This window comes from Gymnoscopelus braueri (assembly GCF_963280865.1).
Source record: "Gymnoscopelus braueri genome assembly, chromosome: 6".
In the NCBI taxonomy this organism is placed as follows: domain Eukaryota; kingdom Metazoa; phylum Chordata; class Actinopteri; order Myctophiformes; family Myctophidae; genus Gymnoscopelus; species Gymnoscopelus braueri.
In genome coordinates, this window is record NC_137607.1 from 15,923,658 (window position 1) to 15,950,652 (window position 26,995).

The 26,995-nt window shown below is 41.6% G+C and overlaps 2 protein-coding genes across 4 annotated transcripts in view; one reads left to right on the forward strand and one right to left on the reverse strand.

The window, feature by feature from the left end:
• LOC308087599 (formin-binding protein 1-like) overlaps positions 1-13,895 on the reverse strand; it is a 66,927-nt gene extending 53,032 nt beyond the window's left edge. For both annotated transcript variants that reach the window (XM_080431567.1, XM_080431566.1), the window contains exon 1: positions 13,759-13,895. In XM_080431567.1, coding sequence (XP_080287693.1) covers positions 13,759-13,785 — 27 coding nt within the window. In that variant the 5' untranslated portion in view covers positions 13,786-13,895. The remainder of the gene's footprint in view (positions 1-13,758) is intronic.
• A 2,637-nt stretch (positions 13,896-16,532) lies between these two features.
• Positions 16,533-26,042, forward strand: LOC308087597 (methylcrotonoyl-CoA carboxylase beta chain, mitochondrial-like). 2 transcript variants are annotated; one of them, XM_080431562.1, is made up of 13 exons: positions 16,533-16,593; positions 17,410-17,511; positions 18,164-18,337; positions 18,919-19,115; positions 19,345-19,523; positions 20,299-20,379; positions 20,540-20,718; positions 21,912-22,110; positions 22,627-22,718; positions 23,644-23,800; positions 24,548-24,670; positions 24,879-25,109; positions 25,916-26,042. In XM_080431562.1, exons 1-13 carry the CDS (start codon positions 16,574-16,576, stop codon positions 26,000-26,002), a joined length of 1,821 nt encoding a protein of 606 aa, XP_080287688.1. In that variant the 5' UTR covers positions 16,533-16,573; the 3' UTR covers positions 26,003-26,042. The 2 variants fall into 2 exon arrangements, with proteins under 2 accessions (XP_080287688.1, XP_080287689.1); XM_080431563.1 differs by having other exon boundaries at positions 18,167-18,337.
• The last annotated feature ends 953 nt before the right edge of the window (positions 26,043-26,995 follow it).

Sequence of the window (26,995 nt, forward strand, 5' to 3'; positions counted from 1 at the left end):
CGGAAATATCCCTTAACATAATTCCCTACAACAGTATAAATATGTCTTTATGTTCTGTGGGACACCCCCCCCCCTCTTTCCCCCTGCAGTGAGTGACTGAGAACTGATCTAAATCAGTCATGAGACTTTGACCCCTCAAATCACATGACTCCTATAGACAGAAAGACAGCTACTGTAGTGTAGATCTAGCCAACCTGCTGAGGTCGAATCTCTTTTCCGAGCTAAAGCAAACACCGGCACAGAGTATTACAGACAAAAATGAGATCTACAAGCTCATAGCGCCGCACAGAGTGCCGCGCTATGAGCTTGTAGATCTGCTATTTTGGGAAAATCACGAAAATGTGTGCAAATCTTTGATGATATATTTTTTTTAACCGAACATTTGTAACTCAAATATTTGCTTCTGGTAGGGGTCCCTGGAACAACATATTTTGAGAATGGGGGTCCGTGGCCCAAATACGTATTATTGTGGGTGGTCCTTGACATGAAAAAGTTTGAGAACCCACTGATATTATAGCAACGTACGGTTTTCAGAAAACGGTTAGGATTTAGAAGACATTTGTAGATGCGTTCCCGGATTGAATGGGTTAATTGAGTGTTTTGAGTTTTAAACGCATTCAAACAGTGCATTAGAAACAGTTTCTAACTTTCTAATGCACCCACATTCCTGTGGAACCAAGGAATAGAGTAAAAAAAAAGAACTAGGGCGAGGTCGGTGCCACATACAGTATTTTCAAGTTGAATTGCGTGTTTGAAGAGACAGAACAGTGTAAGATGGTCACCATGGCTTACTTATACGTTGTGTGTGTGTGTGTAATGTGTATGCAAGTCATGTAGATTAACCATTAACCCCATATCACCTCATGGCTGATTATATACCAGGCTAAAATCTGTGCATAATGCTACGACTTCTGTCACTACACAGCAAAAATACTCAGTGCTTAACAGGTTCATTTTTGTACACTCTTAAAAGTTACAAATTGATAGAAGATTACTGAGGATTTGAAAGTATAGCACCAGTAGCACTAATATTACAACTTCTACTGGTGCCAATGCTTCTTAAAATATGGGACAAACACTATACTGGTTCTCTAGGTTGTTTATAAATCTTAAAGGGATAGTTCACCCCCAAAATGACCTTTTTTCTATCGATTAGTCACAGACTTGAATTAATCATTAGTTATTGAAATAATTTGGTGACCGGCAGCGATTCCGGTAGGAGACAGAAAGAGTCTCCTTTGTGTCTCCTACCGGAACCGCTGGTCATCAAATTATTGGCTAGGGATGCGACAAAAACAAAAACATATCCATGAATTCAAGGCGTGGCTAATCGATAGATGAAAAGTATTTTTTTGGGTGAACTATCCCTTTAAAGGTTTTCATCTCATGAATCTTAATAAACTTAAACTGGTCTAGCGTAGTAGTAAACTTACATTTCTTTACAAGAACGGGCTACATTATGAGCTAAAGGTGGGGGTCACAGGGCTATCTCCCTCCAGGGATCAATAAAACGTTTATCTTATCTCGAAAGAACATTCTGGACACACCGGTTTGCAGTCCAAAGCTACTGTAAGTAAACTGTATGGAATCTCAATCAAGCAATACTTGTTCTCACACAACGATGCCGTCTTTGAAGGATCTTAGCCAAGTTCCACTATTTTGTATAGATAACTGAAGTTTGCTTATTCCATTAAGACCGGGAACGCATCTGTATCATTTTTAGATGTATTTGGCTATTCAAAAATAGCAGATATACACGCTCATAGCATGCTATGAGCTTATAGATCTGCTATTTATTTTTTTATCGTGGAAAAATTGTGAAAAAAAAAAATATATATAAATATATAAATATATATATACTCCGATCTGTGCTTCTCGGGGTCCCTGGAACAACACATTTTGAGATGGGGGTCCGCGGCCAAATACATATAATTTTGGGTGGTCCTTGACATAGAAAAGTTGGAGCACCACTGATATAGAAACATACCGTTAGGATTTAGAAAACATTTTTAGATATGTATTTGGCCGCGGACCCCCCCATCTCAAAATGTTTCGTTCCAGGGACCCCCAGAAGCAAAGACTAGAGTTACAAATGTTCGCTTAAAAGAAATATATATATTCAAAGATTTGCAAAAAAATTCATGATTTATCAAATAAATAGCAGATCTACAAGCTCCGCGCTATGAGCTTGTAGATCTGCTATTTTTTTATAGCCCAAAGAAATCTTAAAATGGCACAGATGCGTTCCCGGTCTTAATGGGTTAAAATGCAGCAGCGTTTTGCCCCAAAACGTTGATCTCAGTCAGTGTTGACTTCCATGGTAAAGTACCACCTGACTGACATACAGTATATTATGGTCTGGGGGGGTAACTAACTACTGGGGTATCTTGGCAAACTAGTGTAGCCCCTAGTACTGCAGGGGACAGGCAGCATAGTGACCTTGTTACCTGGGTAACCCACAAAACCCTCCATCCCCAAACAGCTCCGGAGAATGTATTGATATGCAGCACGGCAAATGTGCACAGACACACAACAGACACACACACAACAGACACACACACACACACACACACACACACACACACACACACACACACACACACACACACACACACACACACACACACACACACACACACACACACACACACACACACACACACACACACACACACACACACACACACACACACACACACACACACACACACACACACACAGCATTTCATAGGGGTCTGGAACAGGAGCAGTCAAAATAGCCCATTCAATCCGGGGACGCATCTAGTGTCATTTTTTGATTTCTTTGGGCTATTAAAAAATAGCAGATATACAAGCTCATAGTGCGGCACCGAGTGCCGATGAGCTTGTAGATCTGCTATTTTTTTTTTTATCTTGAAAATCTTTGCAAATCTTTGAATATATATATATTTTTTAAGCAAACCGTTTTAACTCAAATCTTTGCTTCTAGGGGGTCCCTGGAACTAAATATTTTGAGATGGGGGTCCGCGGCCAAATACATATCATTTTGGGTGGTCCTTGACATGAAAAAGTTTGAGAACCACTGATATAGCAACAATAGTTTTTCTGAAAAATGAAGACATTTGTTGAGACATTTGACAGTTTCAAATGTTCACTTTTAAGAATATATATATATTCAAAGATTTGCACACATTTTCACGATTTTTTTTGCAGATCTACACGCTCATAATGCGGCACTTGGTGCCGCACTATGAGCTTGTATATCTGCTATTTTTGAATAGCCCAAAGAAATCAAAAAAATTACACAAGATGCGTTCCGGGTTTAAGTGGGATAAATAGCCTGGGAAAGCTGTGGCTGTTAGAAACGACATTGTTCTCTCCCATGTAAACAGAATGTATGTTGGGGGGGGGGGGGTGATGGAAGAGAGAAGGGAGGGAGAAGAGAGCGAGCAAGGTAGGACAGGAGGAGAAGAAAAACCGGGGAGAGGGAGTGAGAGGGGAAAAGAGTGGGAGGGGAGGAAGGGAGGGAGAGCAGAGGCGAGGGGGAGGAGGAAATGTCCTACTTCTTTTTGTATACAGTATAAACTATGTGAACTATGTCACATAATGTCTATTTATGGTGTATGAAGGAAAGTCCTCGAGGTATACAGTTTCCCCTACATGGCTTCATTGGCAGCTCGCCAAAAATTATTAGACAAACACATGCTGTACATTCAATGAAAAGTGTTTCGTTGCAATGCTGTCGTTTTAGTTGTTGTTGATTTCTAATGAAGTGTAGTTTAAAGGAGTAGTTCACCCACAATAATTACTTATTTCCTATCAATTACACACCCCATGACATGAAGCATTGAATTCATGGAGATGTTTTTCTTTTTGTCGCATTCCTAAGCCAATTATTTGATCTCTCCGGTAGGAGACACAAAGAGTGTCCTTTGTGTCTCCTACCGGATACATAAGCATCTTTATTATCATCATCAAATTATGGGCTTAGGAAAAAAACTAAAAAATCTCCATGAATTCAAGTCTCCATGTGTAATCGGGTGTGTAATAAATAGAAAATAAGTCATTTTGGGGGTGAACTATCCCTTTAATGACAATTTGACAACTATTAACCGCAACTAGTAAATTAGTCATTTTCAGCGGATTTCTGCCCTCTGCCTGTTTTTTTCTGATGACACATGACACCCTTGCCTTGTGTGTGTGTGTGTGTGTGTGTGTGTGTGTGTGCCAGGCCTGGAGCCAACCACCACCACAACCAAAAATACCCAACGATGATGAGACACTGCTGTCTGTGCTGCTGACATTGCTGATGGGTAAACGTGGTACAGGCATCAACTTGTTTTCTCATGGAAGTAATAATGAGGAGGATAAGGAGCCCTCGCTCTGCATGGAGGGCCATGCTAGAGCGAGAGAGATGAAACAAAAAGGGGTGCAAATTATTAACCATCTAATATCTAGGACAAGAGGTGACCGTCAAAATGAAACATACAGTCACCATCGCCCATGGATCGTGCACTGGCACACACATTACAATAACGTGCATCCACACCACGCATATCATTATTAACCCTTTAAGACCTGAGGCGATTCTTTAAAAAAATCTAAATCCTAACAGTTTTTGGAAAAGAAATCTAAAACATTTTTTTTCAAAAATAGCAGATCTACAAGTTCATAGCGCGGCACTCGGTGCCGCGCTATGAGCTTGTATATCTGCTATTTTTGAATAGCCAAAGAAATATAAAGTGACACAGATGCGTTCCAGGTATTAATGGGTTAAGGCTCATGTGGTTGCAGTGACACACACGCACACACACACACACACACACACACACACACACACACACAAGAACGTCGATCTATGGTACAATGGTAGCTAGGGGAAGTGTACACACACAGCCACAGTGACCCTCGCTCACACAATGCTGGAACGTAACCCAGAATGTAGCTAAATCATGAAAGCAGCACAAAGTAACTGCCTGGTTGGTTTTTACTGGATTTCTATGAGAATTTGACTGAATGACTAAGCAGATTTTTTTTACCCTTTGACTGTGTCCACGTATCAGGCCCTTTGTAGTCACTAAGTGAGTCAGTCAATCGATCATGTGTCAGTCAGCCACTTCTGACGCCAATTTATACGAGTGTTTATACGAGTGTCGGTCCCCGTTGGTCATTTTACACTGGTCTGTCAATCTGTAATTTTGTATGGTCTGCCTACGCAGCAGATAGCCATCAAAAACAGCGGAGCTCAGCAGGTTCGTCAGGCAGCTGATGTGTTTAGTACACACTCAGAAACACAAGGACATCAGCTGATGTCCCCCACACCTCCGCATTTACAATATGATACACATACTGGACGACGTACAACCTGTGTTCTTCAGGGACAGGGTCAAGGTTTCTGAAGTGAGACTGTGTGAATTTATCTAATAGTTTCAGTTGCTGTGTTCTTTAAAAACTTTAAAGTCCTCCGAGAGGCAATTTTGGGTACAGCACAGAACCTATAGTAGACAAATAAAAGCATATAAAATGAACCAAAAAAAAACACAATAATCCAAAATAATCTGGAAGGGGGGGGCAATGCCGTTTACCTATTCTCAACCGGTATCACAGTTTGAATCCATTAAGACCCGGAAGGCATCTGTGTCATTTTAGATTTCTTTGGCTATTAAAAAATAGCAGATATACAAGTTACATACATGTTTTTTTTCGTGAACATTTGTGGACCCCCAAGAAGCAAAGATTTGAGTAAAAATAAATCGCTTTAAAAAAAGAATATATATATATATTCAAAGATTTGCACAAAGTTTCACGATTTTTCAAAATTAGCAGATCTACAAGCTCGTAGCGCGGCACTCGGTGCCGCGCTACGAGCTTGTAGATCTGCTCATTTTGAATAGCCCAAAGAAATCTAAAAATGACACAGATGCTTTCCCGGATTGAATGGGTTAATGCAGGTGTGTAGGTTAGCTTTCGCTGCAAGTCCACAAGATGAAAAGATACTCATCAGCTTGTACCTGGTGTAGCTTGATCACGGCTATGTTTAACCCCTTGAGCATACTGTGCTGCAAATAGATTATGCCATCCAAAAAAAAGGATATCATCATCTTTACCTATATAGGCCCTATTTGTATGGTTACCGACGTATTGCCAGGGAGATGGTGAGGTTATTGTGTGTAAGCATGTTACACCACTACAGTATGCACGAGGCTCACCATCCAGCAGAGGTTTTAGCATAATGACTGGTTTGGAAATCCAGGGAAAATTCAGCAGAAAAAAAAGGAAATCACGCCATCTTCCAACTTTCCAATGCACCCCAAAGCCTGCATTTTTATACACTGTCTAATAAAACAAAAAACGGACTGATAAACAGATGGCAGACATGAAGACAGTCTGACTGACTAGTAGACTACTAGACTACAAGACAAAAAGAGAGACAGACAGATAACAGTGGATATACCTGCAGTAAAAGGAGTCTTGTGTGTCTAGAGTGGCTGTTTGTGCTGAGAAAAAGGTCTGTGATTCAATCTGTACTTCCTGGAAAGAAAGCTTGTTACTCATACTCAGCAATTAAGGCTGAACCGAATGTCATTTCTTGACATTCAAAGCATCTACTGAGGTTGCCAAATGAATTTTCGAACGTCTGACATCATGGTGAAGTCATCATTAAATCCATGGGAGAAAAAAAAAACATTTTAAATAAAATAAAAGTTCACATACGGTGGTGGTCGGTAATCGTGACATTGATTTAAAAGTCATATCGCTCAGCCCTACTTAACCCCTTAAAGACCCGAGGCCGATTCCACAAAGGCCTTCTAAAATCGGCAGTTTTCAAACTTTCAAGATTTTTCAAAGATTTTCAAAAATAGCAGATGTACAAGCACCGCAAGCTCGTACATCTGCTATTTTTTATTATTTTTTAATAGCCAAAGTTTTGATCCACTGACAATGGATGAGACTCAGGGGCTTACACAAATTAATGTTAATATCCATCCATGTGCATTTTGTTGCAATTCATTACAATTTGTAATTTACAAACTCTATATATCAGCTACACTTTGGCCTCACCGTTAGGACTTCAACTGCTGGAGTATTTGGGGGATTGCGTCTGTTTCTTAGAATGTAAGTATTGGACATTCGATGATGGCCAAACAGCTGGCTGGGGTCGTTTGACCCAGCTTTGACTGCAACCAGGGGAGGACAAGGGGATGCGAGGGAGAGGAAGAGAGGGAAAGAGGGAGATGAGGGGAAGAAGAAGAGGAGGAGGAGGAGAAGAGGGGAACACATTCTAGAAGAGGAGTCAACAGGAAAAGACAGGCAGCTGTGTTTTCAGGGGGTGGGAGGAGGAGGAGGGAGAAACGGACAAGGGAGATAGGAAAGAAAAGGGTGGGATTGGGGGGGGGGGGGGGATGAGCGACCAGAAACAAGGTTAAGGAGGCTGAATAGAACTTGATGTTGCAAGCACATGCAATCCATCCAATGCAAGCTGCTATTATGTTTGTTTGGTTTCATGCTCACTCAGCATGCAATGTGTGAAGATCTCTAAGAAATACTGAATGCTTAACAGTAAAGTGTGCTTTTGCAATGCAAAACATGTGGTCAGGTGATTTTTACTATTTGAATGCCCATTATGATTCCACAAGAACAAGCCTGTTCTCTTTCAGAATTCACTTTCTCCATTCATCAATACAGACACCTGTTCCTCTGTCCTTCACTCTTGTTTCAGCACTTTTCTGTCTCTCCATTATTTATCGTCTCTCCTTCCCTGTGTTCTTTCTCAATCTACAACCACCCCCCTCCCCCTTCTCTCCCTCCCTCCATGTGCCCACAAGGCATTTTGTTAACACAACATCCTTAATTAAGAAAGACATCCACCCTCACACATAGACATGCTAGCGCACACACATGCCCTTGCTCCATCTTTATTTCACTGTTTAACATATTCTTTGCAGTGGCACGCGCGCGCACACACACACACACACACACAATCTGTGTCATTTAGATTTGAGCTATAATGTATTACTTTCAAAAATTTTAAACTATTCAAAAATAGCAGATGTACAAGCTCATTGCGCGGCACTCAGTGCCGCGCTATGAGCTTGTAGATCGGCTATTTGTGAATAGCTAAAGAAATCTAAAATGAGAGAGAAGCTTTCCTGGAATTAATGGGTTAACAGCATGCCAATGCATGTAAGGGCAACCATGCCCTTACATTGCATGTGACTTCACACACACCCTCTACAACCTGTTAAGAAACTAAGCTCTTGCCCTACTAACCACACAGAAACCTTCTCTACTGCCTGTCTGGCATGTTTATCTCATTGACTGAGTCACGGTACACTGACATTACCGCCGACCGTTTTCCAAAGCATAGTTGGGTTTGTTTGATTTTCAAGGAAGCCATTCGGTATGAAAATCAACTTGCCGAGTTTTGAAACTTGCTCGAGATATGTAATCCAACACACTAAATATAACTGTGTAGTAAGTTTTTGTCTAACTGAAAACAGACCCCTGGAGAAAAGATGTAATAACAAAATGCCATGATTTATTGACTGCAGTTATGTTTGACTAACATTTCGTAGCATCTGGTAACGTTTTAATAACTCTGGAGAAATGTAAACAAACAATAAGTCTACACATTAAGCCATTAATGTTAAAATGGTCTACAGTGTGTTTATGTACAATATATGGCCAATATGGGACTTTAAATGCAGTTTTATGCCTTATGTAAAGCACTTAGAATTGCCTTTGTTATGCTATACAAAAGCTTGCCCTGCCATTTTCTAGAACTAAAAGATAATGTAACTTACTAGTCTTATTTACTTAGTGCATTTCAACCACTTTCAGTTTTTCAAAAATGTAAAAGGAATTTACAAGGTCTGAGTCTTCAAGCAGCTAGATTGTCTATTTTCGCTGTGCGATGCCATCGTATAACAAAGCATAAAATAGGGCTTAAGTAGTTAATGAGAGACTGAAACAGCGACTGTGGCAAATCAAACGTTTGAGTTTTGGACTCTCTGCTCATACTCTCTCCTCGTCTTTCAGTTTGACCAGTCGGTAGAGTGGACCCCCTGTCTGTCTCTTGTCTTTCAGTCAGACAGACAGTCAGACAGCCATACTTCACTTCAATGGGCAACAACTCACCTCAAGCAGACAGACAGACCAGGTCACAGCATGGCAGCATCTCAGTGGCAGCACACAGCACACACAGCTTTCATTCAGGCAGACACCCTCCCTCTGTGCATGCGTGCGTGCGTGCATGCATGTGTCTGTGTGGTGCGTGTGTGTGTGTGTTAGGCGGCAGGAAGCCAGCCCAGTAATAGGATGTTCCTCATTGGCAACATGCCTGGCACACACTAGATGCTACAGTACTTCCGACACTAAGCAGAACAAACACACTAGCAGGTTGTAGGCCATGTTACCAAAGGTAAGAAGAATCCACTGTAAAACTAAAATGTGCCAATTCCTGTGATTTTATTCCATTCCAACAACAAAGGTTAGTTAGAACAGATATAATCTTAAAATTGTTTTGAAATTACATGAAAACATAATACCCATCTATTGACAATGTCTTTGTAAACGTGTGAAGTGGTGCTACAAAGATATGGGCCGGGGCATATTTTATAATCATATTCCACAAGTGTGAATCATTTACAAAAAAACAAACACTTTCCGAGTCCCTGAAATAAATCTCCAATTCAGTGCTGATGGCCACGTGCACCGTTGCACACGACACAATTATCTTCAGTGTACTTGGGTTCAAAATGAAGCCATAGACCCCAATAACAGGTCTATCTCAACTTTTTTTGACATACAGTATGCACACATTTAACAAGCTGAGAGAAATCAGATCAATGTTTTTACACAGCTTAAAGGCTAGAACATGAATCTAGGTGTGTTGACCGGGCTATGATTTAACCAATCATTAGTTTAATCTGATTAGGATGAACAGATAAAAGTGTTTACATAACAACAGCATTTGCGTCAGATTCAAATCAGATTATTGGGGGTTTATGAAGTCTACCCATTGTCAGAACACAAACATTGTTTCAGTACTGGAATCCGTTTTATCGTGCAAATTATGTAATTATGGAAATAATATTCGTATTAGACTGAATGATATAGCAGTCTGTAATCTTAACCCATTAAGACCGGGGACGCATCTGTGTCATTTTAAGATTTATTTGGCTATTCAAAAATAGCACATATACAAGCTCATAGAGCGGCACCGAGTGCCACGCTATGAGCTTGTAGATACGCTATTTTTGAGAAATTTTGCAAATCTTTGAATATATATATTTTAAGTGAACATTTGTAACTCAAATCTTTGCTTCTGGGGGGTCCCTGGAAAAACATTGAGATGGGGGTCCGCGGCCAAATACATATAATTTTGGGGGTCCTTGACATGAAAAAGATTGAGAACCACTGACATAGAAACATAGGTTAGGATTTAGAAGACATTTTTTGAATCGGCTTCAGGTTTTAATGGGTAAATTATAGATAGGATTGACAATCATTAGTAAATTCTGACACTGAACAACCTGCAAATGACTTTTAAGATGGATGATAAGAATTGTATGTGAGATGATGGTGATTTCCACCACTGATGCCAACTATCATGTCATCATGGGATACATTTAGAGTAACGTCTTGTGTGGAAAAAGTTTCTTCACTTTGCCTTTGGTTTCTTTTTGTTTATGGTTTAGCTTTTTTCATTGAAGCCTAGGGGCACTGTTGGACAGTAATCCTGTTTTAGGTATGAGAACAAATATAGACATCTTCAAAGTAGTAGAGCCCTAATTTAAGTACTTTTCCTCTATATAAAGTGTATTAATTAAAAATTAGTATTCTAATAAAGTGTTATAAATGTGCTACATGATACTGTATCATCCAATCCAATATTTTGTACATTTACTGTATGTCTGAAGATACTGTTAGCATAACTGCTAAGATATTCTTTCTGAAGCCTGGGGTCCAGGAAAAGTAAAAAAGTAAATCCAATTACTTTCAGATAAAATGAACTGAATGAACTCACAAGCTTCGCTACAATATGAAGGAAAAGGAAGTTGAAAGCTAATCTTCTGGCCTCATTCCTCTGGTACCCTCTAAGTCTGTCTCAGCCTAACAACTAATAACTACTCTATCCTCATATTCCACAACCAAGGACACGAAAATGAAGTAAGCTCCCATTCAGTGGTGGAAAAATATATTTTAGAAGTAAAAGTCAGGAATTCAAAATTCACTTGAGTAAAAGTACAAAAGTATTGGTAACAAAATGCACTTAAAAGTACCAAAAGTAAAAGTACTAAAATGTTTGAAAATAGCAGATCTACAAGCTCACAACGCGTCGCATCGCGATGCGTTGTGAGCTTGTAGATATAAAATATTTTCAAATAATTGTAGTGGAGTAAAAGTACAAAATTTGCCTTTGAGATGTAGTGGACTACAAGTAAAAGTACTGAAAATTGGGAATACTCCAGTAAAGTAAAAATACCTCAAAATTGTACTTAAGTACAGTACTTGTACTTAGTTACAGTACTTTACACCACCGCTCCCATTGCACATGGAAGAGTTGACACACACACACACACACACACACACACACACACACACACACACACACACACACACACACACACACACACACACACACACACACACCTCAGATTTAGGAGAGTGCTGCCTGGTTGCCACAGCTGACCACAGCTTTTGATAGCCAACACCCCAGCAGCACACAGGCTGCCACACTTACTACACTGTCTGAAATATCATTCTACTAGTCCATTCACAAATATCCACAATGGCAACGTCACCTACTTGCACATATTTAGATTTTTTTTCTTTTTAAACCATGATGTCAACCCAATAAGGAGCCGGCTGATGTAAGTCGGGATGAAAAGTGAGACACTGACACACAGCCTGAAATCTACTGAATCTGACCAAGAGCAGAGACTGTGACTCTGGTCTAGTCGAGTGAGAAAACACCATCTGATCAATGATCAGTAATCTGCTTATAAAGGGGTGGGTTGGTGGGGGTATAGGATATGCATTATGAGGGGTCGGATGATTCGGCTGCTTCACAGTTTGAATATCCATCCACCCATTCCCTGCTTTAACATTTTAAGTTGTAGGGGGGGAAAAAAACATGGGACAAGACCACAACACACACACACACACACACACACACACACACACACACACACACACACAGTCAATAAATCCATAAAGAATATACCGATGCATTTTCCATTGTGGATGTTATAACCACTTAAACCCCATGCATCCGTACAATAACAGAAAACTAAATATACTAGCTACTATACTGAATTTGAGCCCTGAGGGACTCCACTCAACCATTTAAGGGGTTTAAGTGGTTAAAGGACTGGGGGGTCTCTCTCTCTCTCCAATCTGCACACGTTAACGGTATTCTTTCTGTCTGTCTTGTCCTGAGTCCCCATCGCTGAAACAGGGTGTGACATCCACCAATCCGCCTTAGGACATAATACTCCATAAATACACACATGCTGCTGCTCTCTCTCTATCAGCCAACAAAATCACTGCAACGCCTTTTTGTCTAAAGACAACAATAAGCTAACCTGAGAAAGAAGCCAAAAAGATTCGCCACACTTGACTTGACATTTCAGTGTGCAGGACGTTTGTCTATTGTTCAGCCGGTAACCGGAAGACTCGCCCCAAAACACAGGCGCCCCCATTTTTTCTTTTCGCCGACCGCTCGCCACCAGCGGTTCTTGTATTTGTTTTACTGAGGTAAGGTTTAGGAATAAGGTTAGGTTTAGACATAGTTTATTGAGGTTAAGGTTAGGAATAAGGTTAGGTTTAGGCATAGTTTACTCAGGTTAAGGTTAGGAATAAGGTTAGGGTTTAAGCATAGTTTTACTGAGGTTAAGTTTAGGAATAAGGTTAGGTTTAGACATAGTTTAGTGAGGTTACGTTTAGGAATAAGGTCAGGTTTAGGCATAGTTTAGTGAGGTTAAATTAAGGAATAGGGTTAGGTTTAGGCATAGTTTACTGAGGTTACGTTTAGGAATAAGGTTAGGTTTAGACATAGTTTAGTAAGGACTAAGGTTAGGTTTAAACATAGTTATACTAAGGTTACGTTTAGGAATAAGGTTAGGTTTTGGCATCGTTTAGTGAGGTTAAATTAAGGAATAGGTTTAGGCATAGTTTACTGAGGTTACGTTTAGGAATACGTACATTTCCATAGTTTTACTGAGGTTACGTTTAGGAATAAGGTTAGGTTTAGGCATAGTTTACTGAAGTAAAATTAGGGAATACGTTTAGGGTTAGGCATAGTTTTACTGATGTTACGTTTAAAAATAAGGTTAGGTACGGTCGCCGGTTTTGCCCCGGGGGCGACTGTGTTTCGGGGCGAGTCTTTTGGTATTCGCTGTCACCACCATGGTCCCCACGGTGCGTTGGCTTCGTTTTAGACTTCGTCCCACGGCCGTGGGGGGGGAGAAAAAACCCGTATTTTCAACAGTAAAGTGTAATTTCAGTGGGGAAATACGTGACCATGTGCATAAATATAATAAACATGCGCCAAAGTAGTCAGTGGGCTAGCTGGCTAACGTTAGCCCCGCCGCTCCACACAAAGCTAAAGGTAACACAGCACCTTCCAGTTCCTTCCCCTGGATCCCAAGTCTGCAAAAAAAAAAAGCCTGAACAACAACATGAACGTCAACACAGAACACAACGCAGCAGTTTAGTCAGACACACACACACACACACACACACACAGGTTAATACAGTGTTAAATATACATACCCAGAGCTCTGTTCCCCATTGCCCCATCGCGGCTTCCACTTAGAAGATAAGTTCTCCCCAGATTTGACGCCGTACTCCCCGCTCAAACTCGCCTCGGCTGCCGCTTGGCTTTGGCTTGGCTTCTCCCAGTCCAGTGTGTGTGTGTGTGTGTGTGTGTGTCACTTCCTTGGCCACAAGCTCCGCTCTCCTCCTCCTCCTCCTCCTCCTCCTGGCCTCCCAGTCAGAGACCCGTGCCCTCGGGGCCCCCGGCCCAAGGTTTTTGGGGGCCATTGACAAAAAGTTGGAAAGTCTAATTAATGGGGCCCAGGCGCTCCTTAAGGCTGCAACCATTGGTTATTTATTTTCTTGGCGATTAGGGATGACTTTTTCGATTAATCGAATAACCGTGAAGCATGTTTTTTTATTTTATTATTTTGTAAAAAAATAAATAAATAAAAAGTTTAAGAACGATGAACCATTTAAGCATTCGGCTTATTTTATAGCCTACTACTTCATCGCACAAGTATTGTGCAAAAAAAGTTAAAATAGCAGATCTACAAGGTCACAATCTGTCACGTGAGTTTGTGGCTATTTTAATTATTTTTTCAATGATCTAATTAATTATTCTTTTAAAAATGTGTTTAAGCTTTCCGCCACGCCTATAACGAAAATATTTTTCGATGAACTGTTGCACCCCTACCTCTTTACCTCTACTACATCCCGGCCCGGGTATGGATTAGTAATAATAAATAAGGATAATAATAATCATTATTATTATTGTTTTGAAAGGAGGGGGCCCCGAACCAATCGCCGGGAAGATTAAACGTAATGTTTACAGTTGAGTTGGGACTTGGGCAGGGTGGCCCTGGTCAGTGGTCAGAGATGTACATAAACTAGTACCTCAGTACCTCTCATCTGTGTACACATGTATATGCAAATCAAACCTCTCAGCTCTCTCCTCCCTGCCTTCAACCAGAGATTACAGTATGATTGAAAAACTAGTAAGATTGAAAAAGGAGTGCTTGGTATCTTCGACTTCACCTCCCGCACTCCCCCGCGGCGGGGAAGGCCCCCTGTCAAAAAAAATAAATGACGTCTCGGAGCCGGAGGTACCGAGATTAGGGGGGGGGGGGGGGGCGATGATTTACGATTCTGTCCCTATCGATACACAACTCGGACGGCGCTGAGTCGACTGAAGGTGACTTCGCAACGCTCGGCATGGCGACTTGCTCACCTAAGCTCGCACGGCGGTGCCTCTCGTGGCTCAAGTCACCTTCAGGCGGCGCTCTTCCGTCGTGAAACCGAGTGCACCTTATACAATCTGACTGGTTTTCCAATCGTACTGTGACAAATACACACACCTCAGCTCCCTCCTTCCTGCCTCAGAGATGTAAGTACATACATACACACAAACACACACCTCTCAACCCCTCCCTCCTCCCTGCCTTCAACCGGGGTTGTACATACACAAACAAACACCTCTCAGCTCCGTCCCTGCCTCAACCAGAGATGCAGCCATATCACCCAGGGCCCCTGGAACAGCATCCAGGGCCCCTGGATTTTACTGTAGGTTACAAAGGTCAGAAAATGACCCCTGAAGCTCTTAAAGTCCCCCGAAATCTGGATAAATGAACACTGAATATTTGACTGTGTTCTAAGGCTATTGTGCTATTGTTGACCCCTGAGGCTGAAACTCTTAAAGGCCCACCCCAATCAAAAGGAGGGAAACGAAATGGTTATCTAAATTAATATGATAAATTGCACTTTCTGGGACAACTCCGATATGAAAGTATTTTCAAAGAAATGTTAAAATATATACTTGTGACTTTTACATTAGAACATAAAATATCTATAGCCTAATTTATGTCTGGCACAAGTGTCTCCCATTAATGTGTCTCCAACAATGTAAATTAAAAAGGTGTTTGTAGAGATACATAACAGCATAATTTGTTTCTGCAGAATGGATAAGGTTGCCTCTGATTCTTTCAAATCAGAACAATTTTAATCGTTTGAAATAATCCCTTTTCTTGGCAAATTGATATTTTCCCTTGAACCGTCAACTCGACCAACTCCCGAAAAGAAGACGGACCCGTTAATTAGTGAACACCTTCCTCTAGTGGCGAAGATCTCTCTCTACAGTTCCCTGGTGGATGGAACTTCTACGCTCACCGTTGTTTCCGTACCGGCAGTATTCGGTGTGACACATATTGAATATGTAGTAGTGTTGCCATGTCCGCGTATTATAAGTGACTTTGGTCTTGTTTTTCTGTAAAGTTGCTTGTAAATATTGGTAGTTCCCTGTATTTCACTAGCATTATTGTCATCACTCATCGTAAGAACTTTCACCCTGGTCTGATATTAACACCAAACGCAAAAAGAATAACAGACTTTCTCCATGAGTGGTATTAAAATGTCTGGTTAATGTCTCTTTTATTTCAACCTGAATAAGAGGAGCTGGAACAGGGATACCCTGTTGAGCTGGGCAGGGTGGGCACTAGTCTGGACACACACACACACACACACACACACACACACACACACACACACACACACACACACACACACACACACACACACACACACACACACACAAAATATTCAACATTTTTCAAAATGACTTAAAGTTAAAAAAAAAAAAAAAAAATAGCAGATCTAAAATATATTTTCAAATAGCCAATGTTCAAAGTGCCATAGTCGCACCATAGTTGCTTCTTTTTTTGGGCTTGCTTTCATAGACGTGGTTGCTTGTTTCTCTCGCAAAACCTGGCAACACTGATATGTAGTGTTTTGTGTTGTTGTGAATTTCCAATTGGTGCAGTTCTTAAAGATCACTGCCATGTACAGCTGCATATCAAGGTAAGAGCTATTACACGTATGTTATTACACAGTCATGCACTTATGTAATGATCGCTTTTATTTCACTGGAACGTACAGTCGCCTTTAAAATCCTCATGACCTTTGGCATAGATTTACTTTCTTTACATTATGCTGTTTTGAGCCATGGTTGTAATTATAGGCAAACAAGTTGGTGTATAAAGTAGCTGTAACATCAGCTTCTGCATTTATTTTGCATCAATAGGACTGTAATAATCTGTTCATTTTAACATGTTCATATATATAGTCAAGTGAGCCCTGGTGACAGTTACCCCACATGACCTGTGCACAGTGGTGGAAAAAGTACTCACATTTTGTACTTAAGTAAAAGTATCAATACTGCAATGTAGGAATACTCAATTACAAGTAAAAGTCCGGAATAAAAAAAAGAACTTGAGTAAATGTGTATCTACTCAAAGGTGTATCAAAATGTACTTAAAGAATCAAAAGTAGAAAGTACTCCTTATGCATAATGTCCCATTTCACAAGCTTTCAAATGTATAAAATGTATACAAAAATATTTTGAAAATAGCAGATCTACAAGCTCACAATGCGTCGCGAGTACTTGAGTAAATGTACTTTGTTACTTTACACCACTGCCTGTGCATACATGCTTGCCTGCATTGCCTCTGCACGTGTTGTGATCATAATATATTTGGACACCACTTTCTTTTATGTCTTTTGACTTTGTGTAACACTACATACAAACTGAGCCTTACCTATGATAGCATACATGTATCAGCCATGCCCATTAATGAATACCTACCATAACCACCTCTCTATGCTTCTCCCTGTCAGGAATCTATGCAGCAGAGGGAGAGTGTGTCCTGCCTGGCTATCGCCTTACTGTCAGCCTCTATCATGGAGGGAAAGAATCACAAGAGACCAAACGCAAAATTGGTAAGTGTGTGTGTGTGTGTGTGTGTGTGTGTGTGTGTGTGTGTGTGTGTGTGTGTGTGTGTGTACAAAAGGTTGAAATAGCCCTGGAAACATCAGCATAAAAAACATTTACATCCACTCCACCTGTCCCCAGACTGCCCAGCTCGACAGGGCATCCCTGTCCCAGCTCCTCTTATTCAGGTTCAAATAAAAAAGACATTAACCAGACATTTACCACTAAGAAAAGTCTGTTAGTCTGTCTCCCGGTCTTGTTTCCCTCTACACCACACCTCTTACAAGCTCACAACGCCTCGCGCTGCGAGGTGTTGTGAGCTTGTAGATCTGCTATTTTTGGCTAAAGTTCTCCTCAGAATAGGGATGGTAGGGTTCAATTGGTTAATGTAAACAAAATATCCTATCACTCAAAGATTTGGCGGCCCCCCTGTAGTAACTCTGAGGACCCCCTTGGGGTCCCGGACCCCCTGTTGAAGACCCTGCTGTAGGTGAAACACAGAAAGAACTACATACCTGGACCCCACACCCACCAGGCGACACAGTAGAGTAAATCAAACAGAAGTTTCAGATACTATATTATACTTTATACATATTGTTGCATCTGTGCTGGTGCCTGGTGACATTGCTTCTTTTTTTTTGTGTTACCCTCTCTATGAAGCAGGTTAGGTCAAGGGCAAGGCCAGTGTGTGGTCCGCTCTATGGGCTCTGTAGCCAGGAGGAAGAGAGGGAGAGCTCTGCCCAGTGCCTTCCCAGTGCTGGAACAACCCCTCCAGCCTATACAGCAACACGTCTATGAAGCTAACCTCCGAAACAGTATTGCCTGCCAAAACAAGTACGTTCTGTTCCTCCCTGCTCTGTTTTATGCTGTATATTATTTGTTTCTACTCTGTTCTTTTTATATAAACATGCTGATTTAGCCCCAGTTTGAAAAAAAAATCACATCCCTGAACCTTCTGTGGGATATATGACCGGTTTCATGTGCCAACTGGCAGTGCCAAGCTAACATAGGTTAAGTTAACTTTCTAGTTCAAATAGTAACCATGGATTATAACAGTAGCCTGGTGTAAACTTAGCAGAACATTATGCCAGCAGCGGAGGGCAGTCTACTACACTGGGAAACATGTTAAGTGACAGTAAGTAGGAGAGCACTAATGTATAGTAATTGGCTTGAATCCTTTCAAGTGTTACAAGCCAATAGTTAAGCCCTTGAAATATGATGACTGTTGTCATGTTTTCATTCTGTTATTACTGCATAAAATCTTCTGTGTTGATTAAACTCTGAGAGTGCACTGTAACCAATTGGATAAATTACCACTGAGGATTTTACTGTGTACTCTCACAGTCAGTCTCTCTCTCTCTCTCTCTCTCTCTCTTTCTCCCTCCCTGTCTCTCTCACTTAATACCCACGCACAGGTATGTGGAGTTAAGGGAGCAAATCCAGAAAGGAGGTGGGGAAAATGCCATAGTGAGACACACTCAGAGGAACAAGAAGCTGCTGGTCAAGGAGCGCCTCCGCCTCCTGTTGGACGATGAAGACTACCTGGAGCTTTCCCCGTTCGCCGGTCTGGGACTGCCCTACGGAGACATCCCTTCAGCTGGCTGTCTGACCGGTCAGTGACTAAGTAACCCACTACTGATGATATACATACAGACAGTACCAACCGACAAGCTAAACAAAAACACAGTGTTTGGGAATCACAACCAGCCATGGGGTTAAGGGAGTGTGTAGCCAAATACAGTATATGGACTGCCTCAAAGTGTGTGTGTGTGTGTGTGTGTGTGTGTGTGTGTGTGTGTGTGTGTGTGTGTGTGTGTGTGTGTGTGTGTGTGTCCGTCCAGGCATCGGCAGGATCAATGGTCTGTGGTGTGTCTTCATCGCCAACGATGCCACAGTGAAAGGTGGCACGGCTTATCCAATCACAGTGAAGAAGCAGCTGCGGGCACAGGATGTGGCAATGCAGAACCGACTCCCCTGCGTCTACCTGGTCGACTCTGGAGGGGCCTTCTTACCACTCCAGGTACACACAAACACACACACAAACACGCAGCAAAGGTCATCGGGATCGGGAATCGAACCCGCAACACGCTGTCAGGCTGGATTACCAGCCTAGGTGCCCAGACGGTTACGCCAACCGTCCGGGCCTCTAATGTAACTTTTGATAATTACATTTGTAAACTCTCAGAGCTATCGCCTCACAGCTAGAAGGCCCTGGGTTCGATTCCCGTCGGGGAAACTGTGTCTTCTCCTCCGCATCATCAGCGCCCATACCCTAGGTGGGGTTGGCGAAAGGGCCTTTCTGTGTGGAGTTTGCATGTTCTCCCCGTGTCTCTCAGGGTAGTTAATACCCTCACAAAAACATGCAGTAATCCTCGTCGCTATACCGCCTCCCCCATGACAGCCGGGGCGCCTGATGGAGGAGAAGGGAACTGGTTGGAATAACGTCTTCCTTCCACGCGCTACGTCCAACCAGGGAAACTCCCCCCTGTCAGGTGACAAGAAGGTCAGTTGGCTCTCATGCATTGAAGGAGGCATGAGCTCGGCCCTGGCCTCCCTAGGCTGGTGAGGGGAGTGTAGCGCCCAGGATCACTTAGAAAATTGGCACCAGGTGAAAAACAAGGGTTACAAAATCACGGGATAAAAAAAAATAAAAACTCTGAGTTACAAATATCAAACATCTCATAAAATTCCTCTTTTCTGTGTGGTTCAATTGATATACATGTTATCTACAGCTTGAGTTTGATTCATACTGGCAATCTTTTCAATGTATTCTACATGTGTGTCTGTGTGTCCAGTCAGAGATCTTCCCCGACAAGAACCAGGGAGGGAGGACGTTCTACAACGAGGCCATCTTGTCTGGCATGAAGATCCCTCAGGTAAAATAATAACAATAATGTAGGATGCTACAACAGTAAAGCAAACACAGCATACTTGTGCAATATATATTTAGAAGTGAATAAATACAGGCCTAAAGTGCTTGTGTACAAATAAAGCTGTTCAGTCACTGCTAGTGACAATTCTCACTGTGTCCTGCAGGTGGCAGTAGTGTGCGGGTCATGTACAGCCGGTGGAGCTTACATCCCCACCATGGCTGAGGAGACTGTTATGGTCCACCGGATAGGGACCATATTCCTGGGTGGGCCACCTCTCGTCAAGGCTGCTACCGGGGAGGAAGTCACACCTGAGGACCTAGGAGGAGCCACACTTCATGCTGAGTAAGTAGGTCAATAAATAGAAATTGAAAAAAATACCTTAAAGAGTTTTAGCTTGAACACAAAAATGCATTATGAGGAATGTGTCAGACTTGCCTTGCTTAACCCCACTTTGTTGTATGACAAAAAGTGAAAATAGTCGAACTGCAAGCTCGCACAAGCTTGTTGATCTTGTAGATTTGTGCTTTTATTGACAATTTTGGACAATTTCCACCAATAATGACATGCCCAAAAAATACTTTGACATGCCCCAAAAATACTTTTAACCTGCCCGGCAGGTTAAAAGTGGGTAAGGAACCCAAAATAGAGCCCTCCTGGTCACATGATGAACCGAGAAGGCAAAGGAATGTGTTTACATTCATCCAGTGAAGTGTAATAATGAGCAGTGGCAAAACAGACCTGCCTCTGTTTAAATGGAGTGCAAGCTCCACAAACCAGTTTGTCAATGCACCAACATGGTGCACAACCTTTTTCCTCTGATAATGGGAGACCTGAACCATTGCAATAAAACACACTTGATTGCAATAAACAATGAACTGATGTCTGATGGTTGTTTATTGTATGCTATTCAAAAGATGCATCTGGACTTTTAATGACTTTAATATTGTCTGGAATAAGATCAGGCCCGGCGTTACGGGGATGCCCCCTCAACCGGACCATCTCGCCCAAGACTCCAAGTTAAAAAATCAAACCTTCTGGTACTTTTTAATAAATAGCGTTTTGGTGCCAAGCCTTCCTCAGCGTGTTAAGAAAGTGGTCAGTGGTGTTGTGTGTACCAGGAGGGACTGATAGACAGACAGACATGACAAGGACCCCCTCCCCCCCCCCCCCCCCCACCGTTGTCGGCTAGAGCCGGGCTTGAATAAGATGCATCACAATAAACTTATTTGAAACGGCAATAAACAATCAATTCCTAGCGTTAAGTTGCCCTATACATGATTTTCTAACTCAAGAGGAGCCTAGAGAGGAGAGGACATGAGGGCTGTGTTGTGTGTTTGACTCTCTCAACTGTGCTTCTGCTTGTCTGCAGTAAATTTAAATTTGAGCTAACATCCTTATCCAGAGCATCCTTATCAAGTGACTGGCCCCCTCTCTTCTGTCTCTCTGTATCACTCTAATAAATGTCCATTTCTCTACCTGTCTGTGTGTCTGTCTGTCCACTTCTCCCCCTGTCTGTCTATGGCCTTGTGGTTCAGGGTGAGTGGCTGTGTGGACCACTTTGCCTGGGAGGAGAAGGAGGCGTATGAGTACACCAGAAACATCATATCCACCCTCAACTATGAGCTCCCTGAGGAGGAGGAGGAGTCGCTAAGGAAGGAGGAGCCTGTTAATAGTTCAGAAGAGCTGATGGGACTGGCTCCTCTAAACTATAACCATAGCATGGATGTGAAAATGGTACATTATAACACACACTACAGAGAATACATGTGTCTGGCTGGTGAAAAAGGTAGCAAATATCGTTGCTGTTTTGTAATAATAATCAAAATCTACAAAGTAACTAGTAACTAAAGTTTTCAAATAATTGTAGTGGAGTAAAAGTACAATATTTGTCTCTGAGATGTAGTGGAGTAGAAGTAAAAGTATTGAAAATTGGAAATACTCAAGTAAAGTAAAATTACTTCAAAATTGTACTTGAGTAAATGTACGTAAATGTTACTTTCCACCACTGCTTTCACTTGCACTTAAAACATTTTCAAAAATAAAGTAAAGGCATTCATTTATGGTGGAAAAAAACATAAAAAGTTGAAATATGGAGATACAAGGTTTCTGCCTTGACAAGACGGCCCACGGTACTCAAGTCATACCCTCACCATATTATGGTGAGGGTATGACTTGAGTACCGTAGCCGTCTTGTCACCATGTTCCCACATGCCACAGTGATAATGACTGTTATTGTTTCTGTCCGTCCAGGTAGTAAGCCGGCTGACGGACGGGAGTCGATTCCAAGAGTTTAAAGCTCGTTACGGAACCACACTGGTGACTGGCTTCGCTAAAATACATGGGTAAAGGACACACACCCACGCACATGCACACCCATGCACACACACACACACACACACACACACACACACACACACACACACACACACACACACACACACACACACACACACACACACACACACACACGCACACATGCACACAGTGTGTGAATTCTTCCAGGAATGCTCACATACAGTACACAAATAGGTAAACATGTGCACACACTAACTTTGCTTGTGCTTTGACGTTGACTTTGACGTCTTTCGTTACTATTTATTCTTCTGTATTTACACCTTGAGATAATAAGTTATGCTAATGATTTGTCTGTTAAATGGTAAAAATCTATATGAATAAATTCGAAGCAAAACAACAAGCAATTAACATACAATAATTTGTCTCTGTGAAACTGGTGTCATGCACATCAATTTGTGACATGCATTTACTGACACACAGGGACTAGATAGAGTCTTATCTATGGTGGAAAAGATTGCAAGACAATAAAGAGGACTCATTTGGTAATGTGTAGTAACAGACTATCCTGTATAGGCTTTAGAATGAAATCAGCTTATGTTATGAACCTCACTGGACCCTGTAAACAGCCTGTAAAACCTTGGATGAAGGCTGCAGTCCTACCCTGGCCCACACCCACAAAAACAGTGACCACCCACCCACACCCTAATGAGATTAGGAAGCCGCCATCCTACTTAACTACTAATCAGATTATCATACTAATGTCAGCAACCAATCCAAACCTTAACTGACTGGGTTAACGGCCAGTTAACTTAAAATGTCCCCTTGATCCCCCCGTTACCCACAGCAACTGTGGTAATGGTCTTTGGTCACACAATAATTGCAATTTGATTGTGTCTGTGTTGTGTACATGTGTGTATACTTGTACTTTGTGTGTGCTAAATGTATGTGTGTGTACTGTATGTGCCGTGCTAGCCACCAGGTGGGCATAGTGGCAAGTAACGGGGAGCTGTCGAACCAGGCGTGCCTGAAGGGCTGCCATTTTGTCCAGCTGTGCGACCAGAGAGACATCCCTCTTATCTTCCTGCAGAACACGGCACCCACACCAGGGCTCACCCTCTCTACACCTCAGGTATTATTCTGTCTCAACACAGCGCCCATACCATGGTTCTCAACCTGGTGGTCCGGGGACCACCAGTGGTCCTTGAGGGGGTTCCAGGTGGTCCCCAGCTAAATGATGGAAGAGTTGTAACCAAATGGACCCTTATAGATCTTTAACTCTTAAGAGTGTAAAATGACACTCTCATGGGTTACATTATTGTTAAACATCTGCATTACTTAATTAAAGAATTGTTATTTTGATCAACGTTTGCCTGTTATCTCTCCTATTGGTACCAACATCAATACAGCATGGAAATGTGGACAAAATCTTATCCAACGATAACAAAATATTCTAAGTTTTGGGTCTGAGAGGCTAAATCTCATCAAACGGTGGTCTGTGGCTCACATGCCGAATAAATAATGGACCTTGATATGAAAAGGGTTGAAAACCACTGGTCTACACCAACCACAGGTATTATACTGTCTCAAAAAGACAAGGGATAATGTTGAGGGCTATAAATCTAGCTTAATGCCATTTTGTAGCAGGTCTGTTACTCTGTGTTCATATGTTTAGAAAAGTGGGAAATCTTCCAATAAAATGTAAGTAAATTGGCTTAACAAATACAATAACATTGATGTAGTTTTGCGGTCATTGCAGCAGAAATGCCTCTTCTCCAGATTTGTGTTTAATTTAAAATGTGACCTTAATGTGTGTGTGTGTGTGTGTGTGTGTGCGTGTGCGTGTGTGCGCATGTGTGTGTCCGTGTGTGTCCTTCAGGCAGAAATCAACAGCAACCGTCTTAAGGCACAAGGTTCAATGATGTCTGCAGTGGCGTGCGCCTCAGTCCCCAAAATCACCATAGTGATTGGAGGGTGCCACGGTGCTGACAGTTATGCCATGGTGAGTGGCACCAACAAAATAAGTACGATCGACAATATCTGGACTTGGCGCCACTAGTTAACCTAATGGTTAGGGTGCATTCCACATAGGCTCTTTAATGCCAGACAGATGTCTGGACTTATATCATGCACAGGTTACAACCCAAGGTTCTACCAAAGTTCAACTTTGTTCGGCCTGAAGTTGAATCCCACTGCCTGTCTTTCTCCAGTGCGGGCGAGCGTTTGACCCCAACTTCTTGTTCCTGTGGCCCAATGCCAGAGTGTCTATGGTGGCCCCGGGTCATTGTGACTCGCTGCTGCCCCCTGGCACAGAGGAAGAGGAACAACAGGCGAAGAAGGAGCTTGAGTTGAACAGACGACTGGAGAAGGAAAGCTCAGCGTTCTTCTCCTCCGGTCGACTCTGGGACGACGGAGTCATTCTGCCTCAGGACACCAGGAAGGTAATGTAGTACGATTATACACTTATATATCTCTTCATTCTATGCCACTCTATGGAAAAAGTACTCAAATGTTTTACTTAAGTGAAAGTATCAATACTGCAATGTAGAAGTACAAGTACAAGTCCGGAATTAAAAATTAACTTGAGTAAAAGTACAAAAGTATTGGTATCAAAATGTACTTAAAGTACCAAAGGCAAAAGTACTAAAATGTTTGAAAATAGCAGATCTACAAGCTCACAACGCGTCGTGATGCGACGCGTTGTGAGCTTGTAGATCGGCTATTTTAAAATAGCCAAGGTATAAAATAGGGCAAAAGTGGTTAATGTATGTTTTTTATGTAATAATTTACATCTGTTAAGTAACTAGTAACTAAAGTTTTCAAATAATTGTAGTGGAGTAAAAGTACAATATTTGCCTCTGAGATGTAGTGGAGTAGAAGTAAAAGGTATAGACAATTGGAATTGCTCCAGTAAAGTATAAGTACCTCAAAATTGTACAGTACTTGAGTAAATGTACTACTTTACACCACTGCACACATATAAATATGAAAGTACATGAAGGATATCGTACTTTATGTCTACTATGTACAAAACATCCTCCTGCCTTTCTGCTGTTATGCCATAGTGATGCATTTACACGCACACGCACACGCACACACACACACAGTGAAACAGACTCGAGACTTGGAAACTAGTACTGATGTGGCTATATCTTGTTGCCTTTATGTTGTCTGCCTGTCCGTCTATCTCTCTGTGTTCTTTCTGTTTTGTTTATGCTCGTCTATATGTCCACCCCTCTGTCTGTAGGTTCTCAGAGACTGCCTGGATATCATCAAACAGCAGCAGTATCAGCTGTCCACAGAGAGGCTGCGAACTCCACTACTTCGCTTCTAGAACCCTCCTACTCCTTTTCATCCACAGGCTAGAAACGTCTATCATGGATAATTTCTCGTCAAGCAGGAATGGTTTGAAAGGCTCTTGGAAGAGGATGGTGTCTGCCTGGTTTGTTATTTATTTTATATAACATTATACTAATACACAGGATGTGGTGTAACTCTACTGCTGTGAATTGAAACAGAAAAATTCAGAAATACATGTTATTTTACTATTGCTATTATTGTTTTGCAAAATCAACACTAATGTGCCCTGTATCTCTCTCTCCCCACTATTTGTAATTTTTTAAATGGTGTCTACCTATTGGTTGTAATACAGACTGAAGAATGATGAGAAGGTATTTGACTTGTAACAGATCCCTTTCACAGAAATGTAACTTTTCATTATTTCAGTCTTGCACTCAATGATCTCATTCATTTCCATTCATTTCTTGCTTTGTGGCCAGTTATTGCCTATTTTTGTTTTGGTTGACTTTGCACCACATCCATTACTTCCAGGAATCATACGCTTGGTGCCTTTTTGTGGGGTTTTGTCCACAGAAACCAATGACTACCTCGTTTTGGGCTGATCTGGGTTGTATAAGACAAACTGTATAAAACAATGCCTTGGCCAGCGGTAAGTGTGTCCTGGATCTTTAACAGCCCCTCCAGTAATTTGTGATTTGGATACTGCAGTAATTAATGTAAATTCAGCCAATTCCCACCATATTTGTGAAGATGGTTAGAAAAACACTGCGCTTGGTGGGACTGTTTACAAGTGGGATTTTCTCTACATTTTAAAGTAACTTGTGATTACAATCTAATTTAAACAAAATGTTTATGTTATTTTGGTTAAATCTTTTCATTTCCAATTCCCTATAAAGTCTGTGTAAATTTGAATTAGTAAATCACACAACACCGTAGAGGAGAAATAATGAATTGCTGCAAGGAAGTTGCCTGTTCATTGGCGCTATGGAGCGTAGCACTAATATTTGTTATCACAATTTATTTCGCT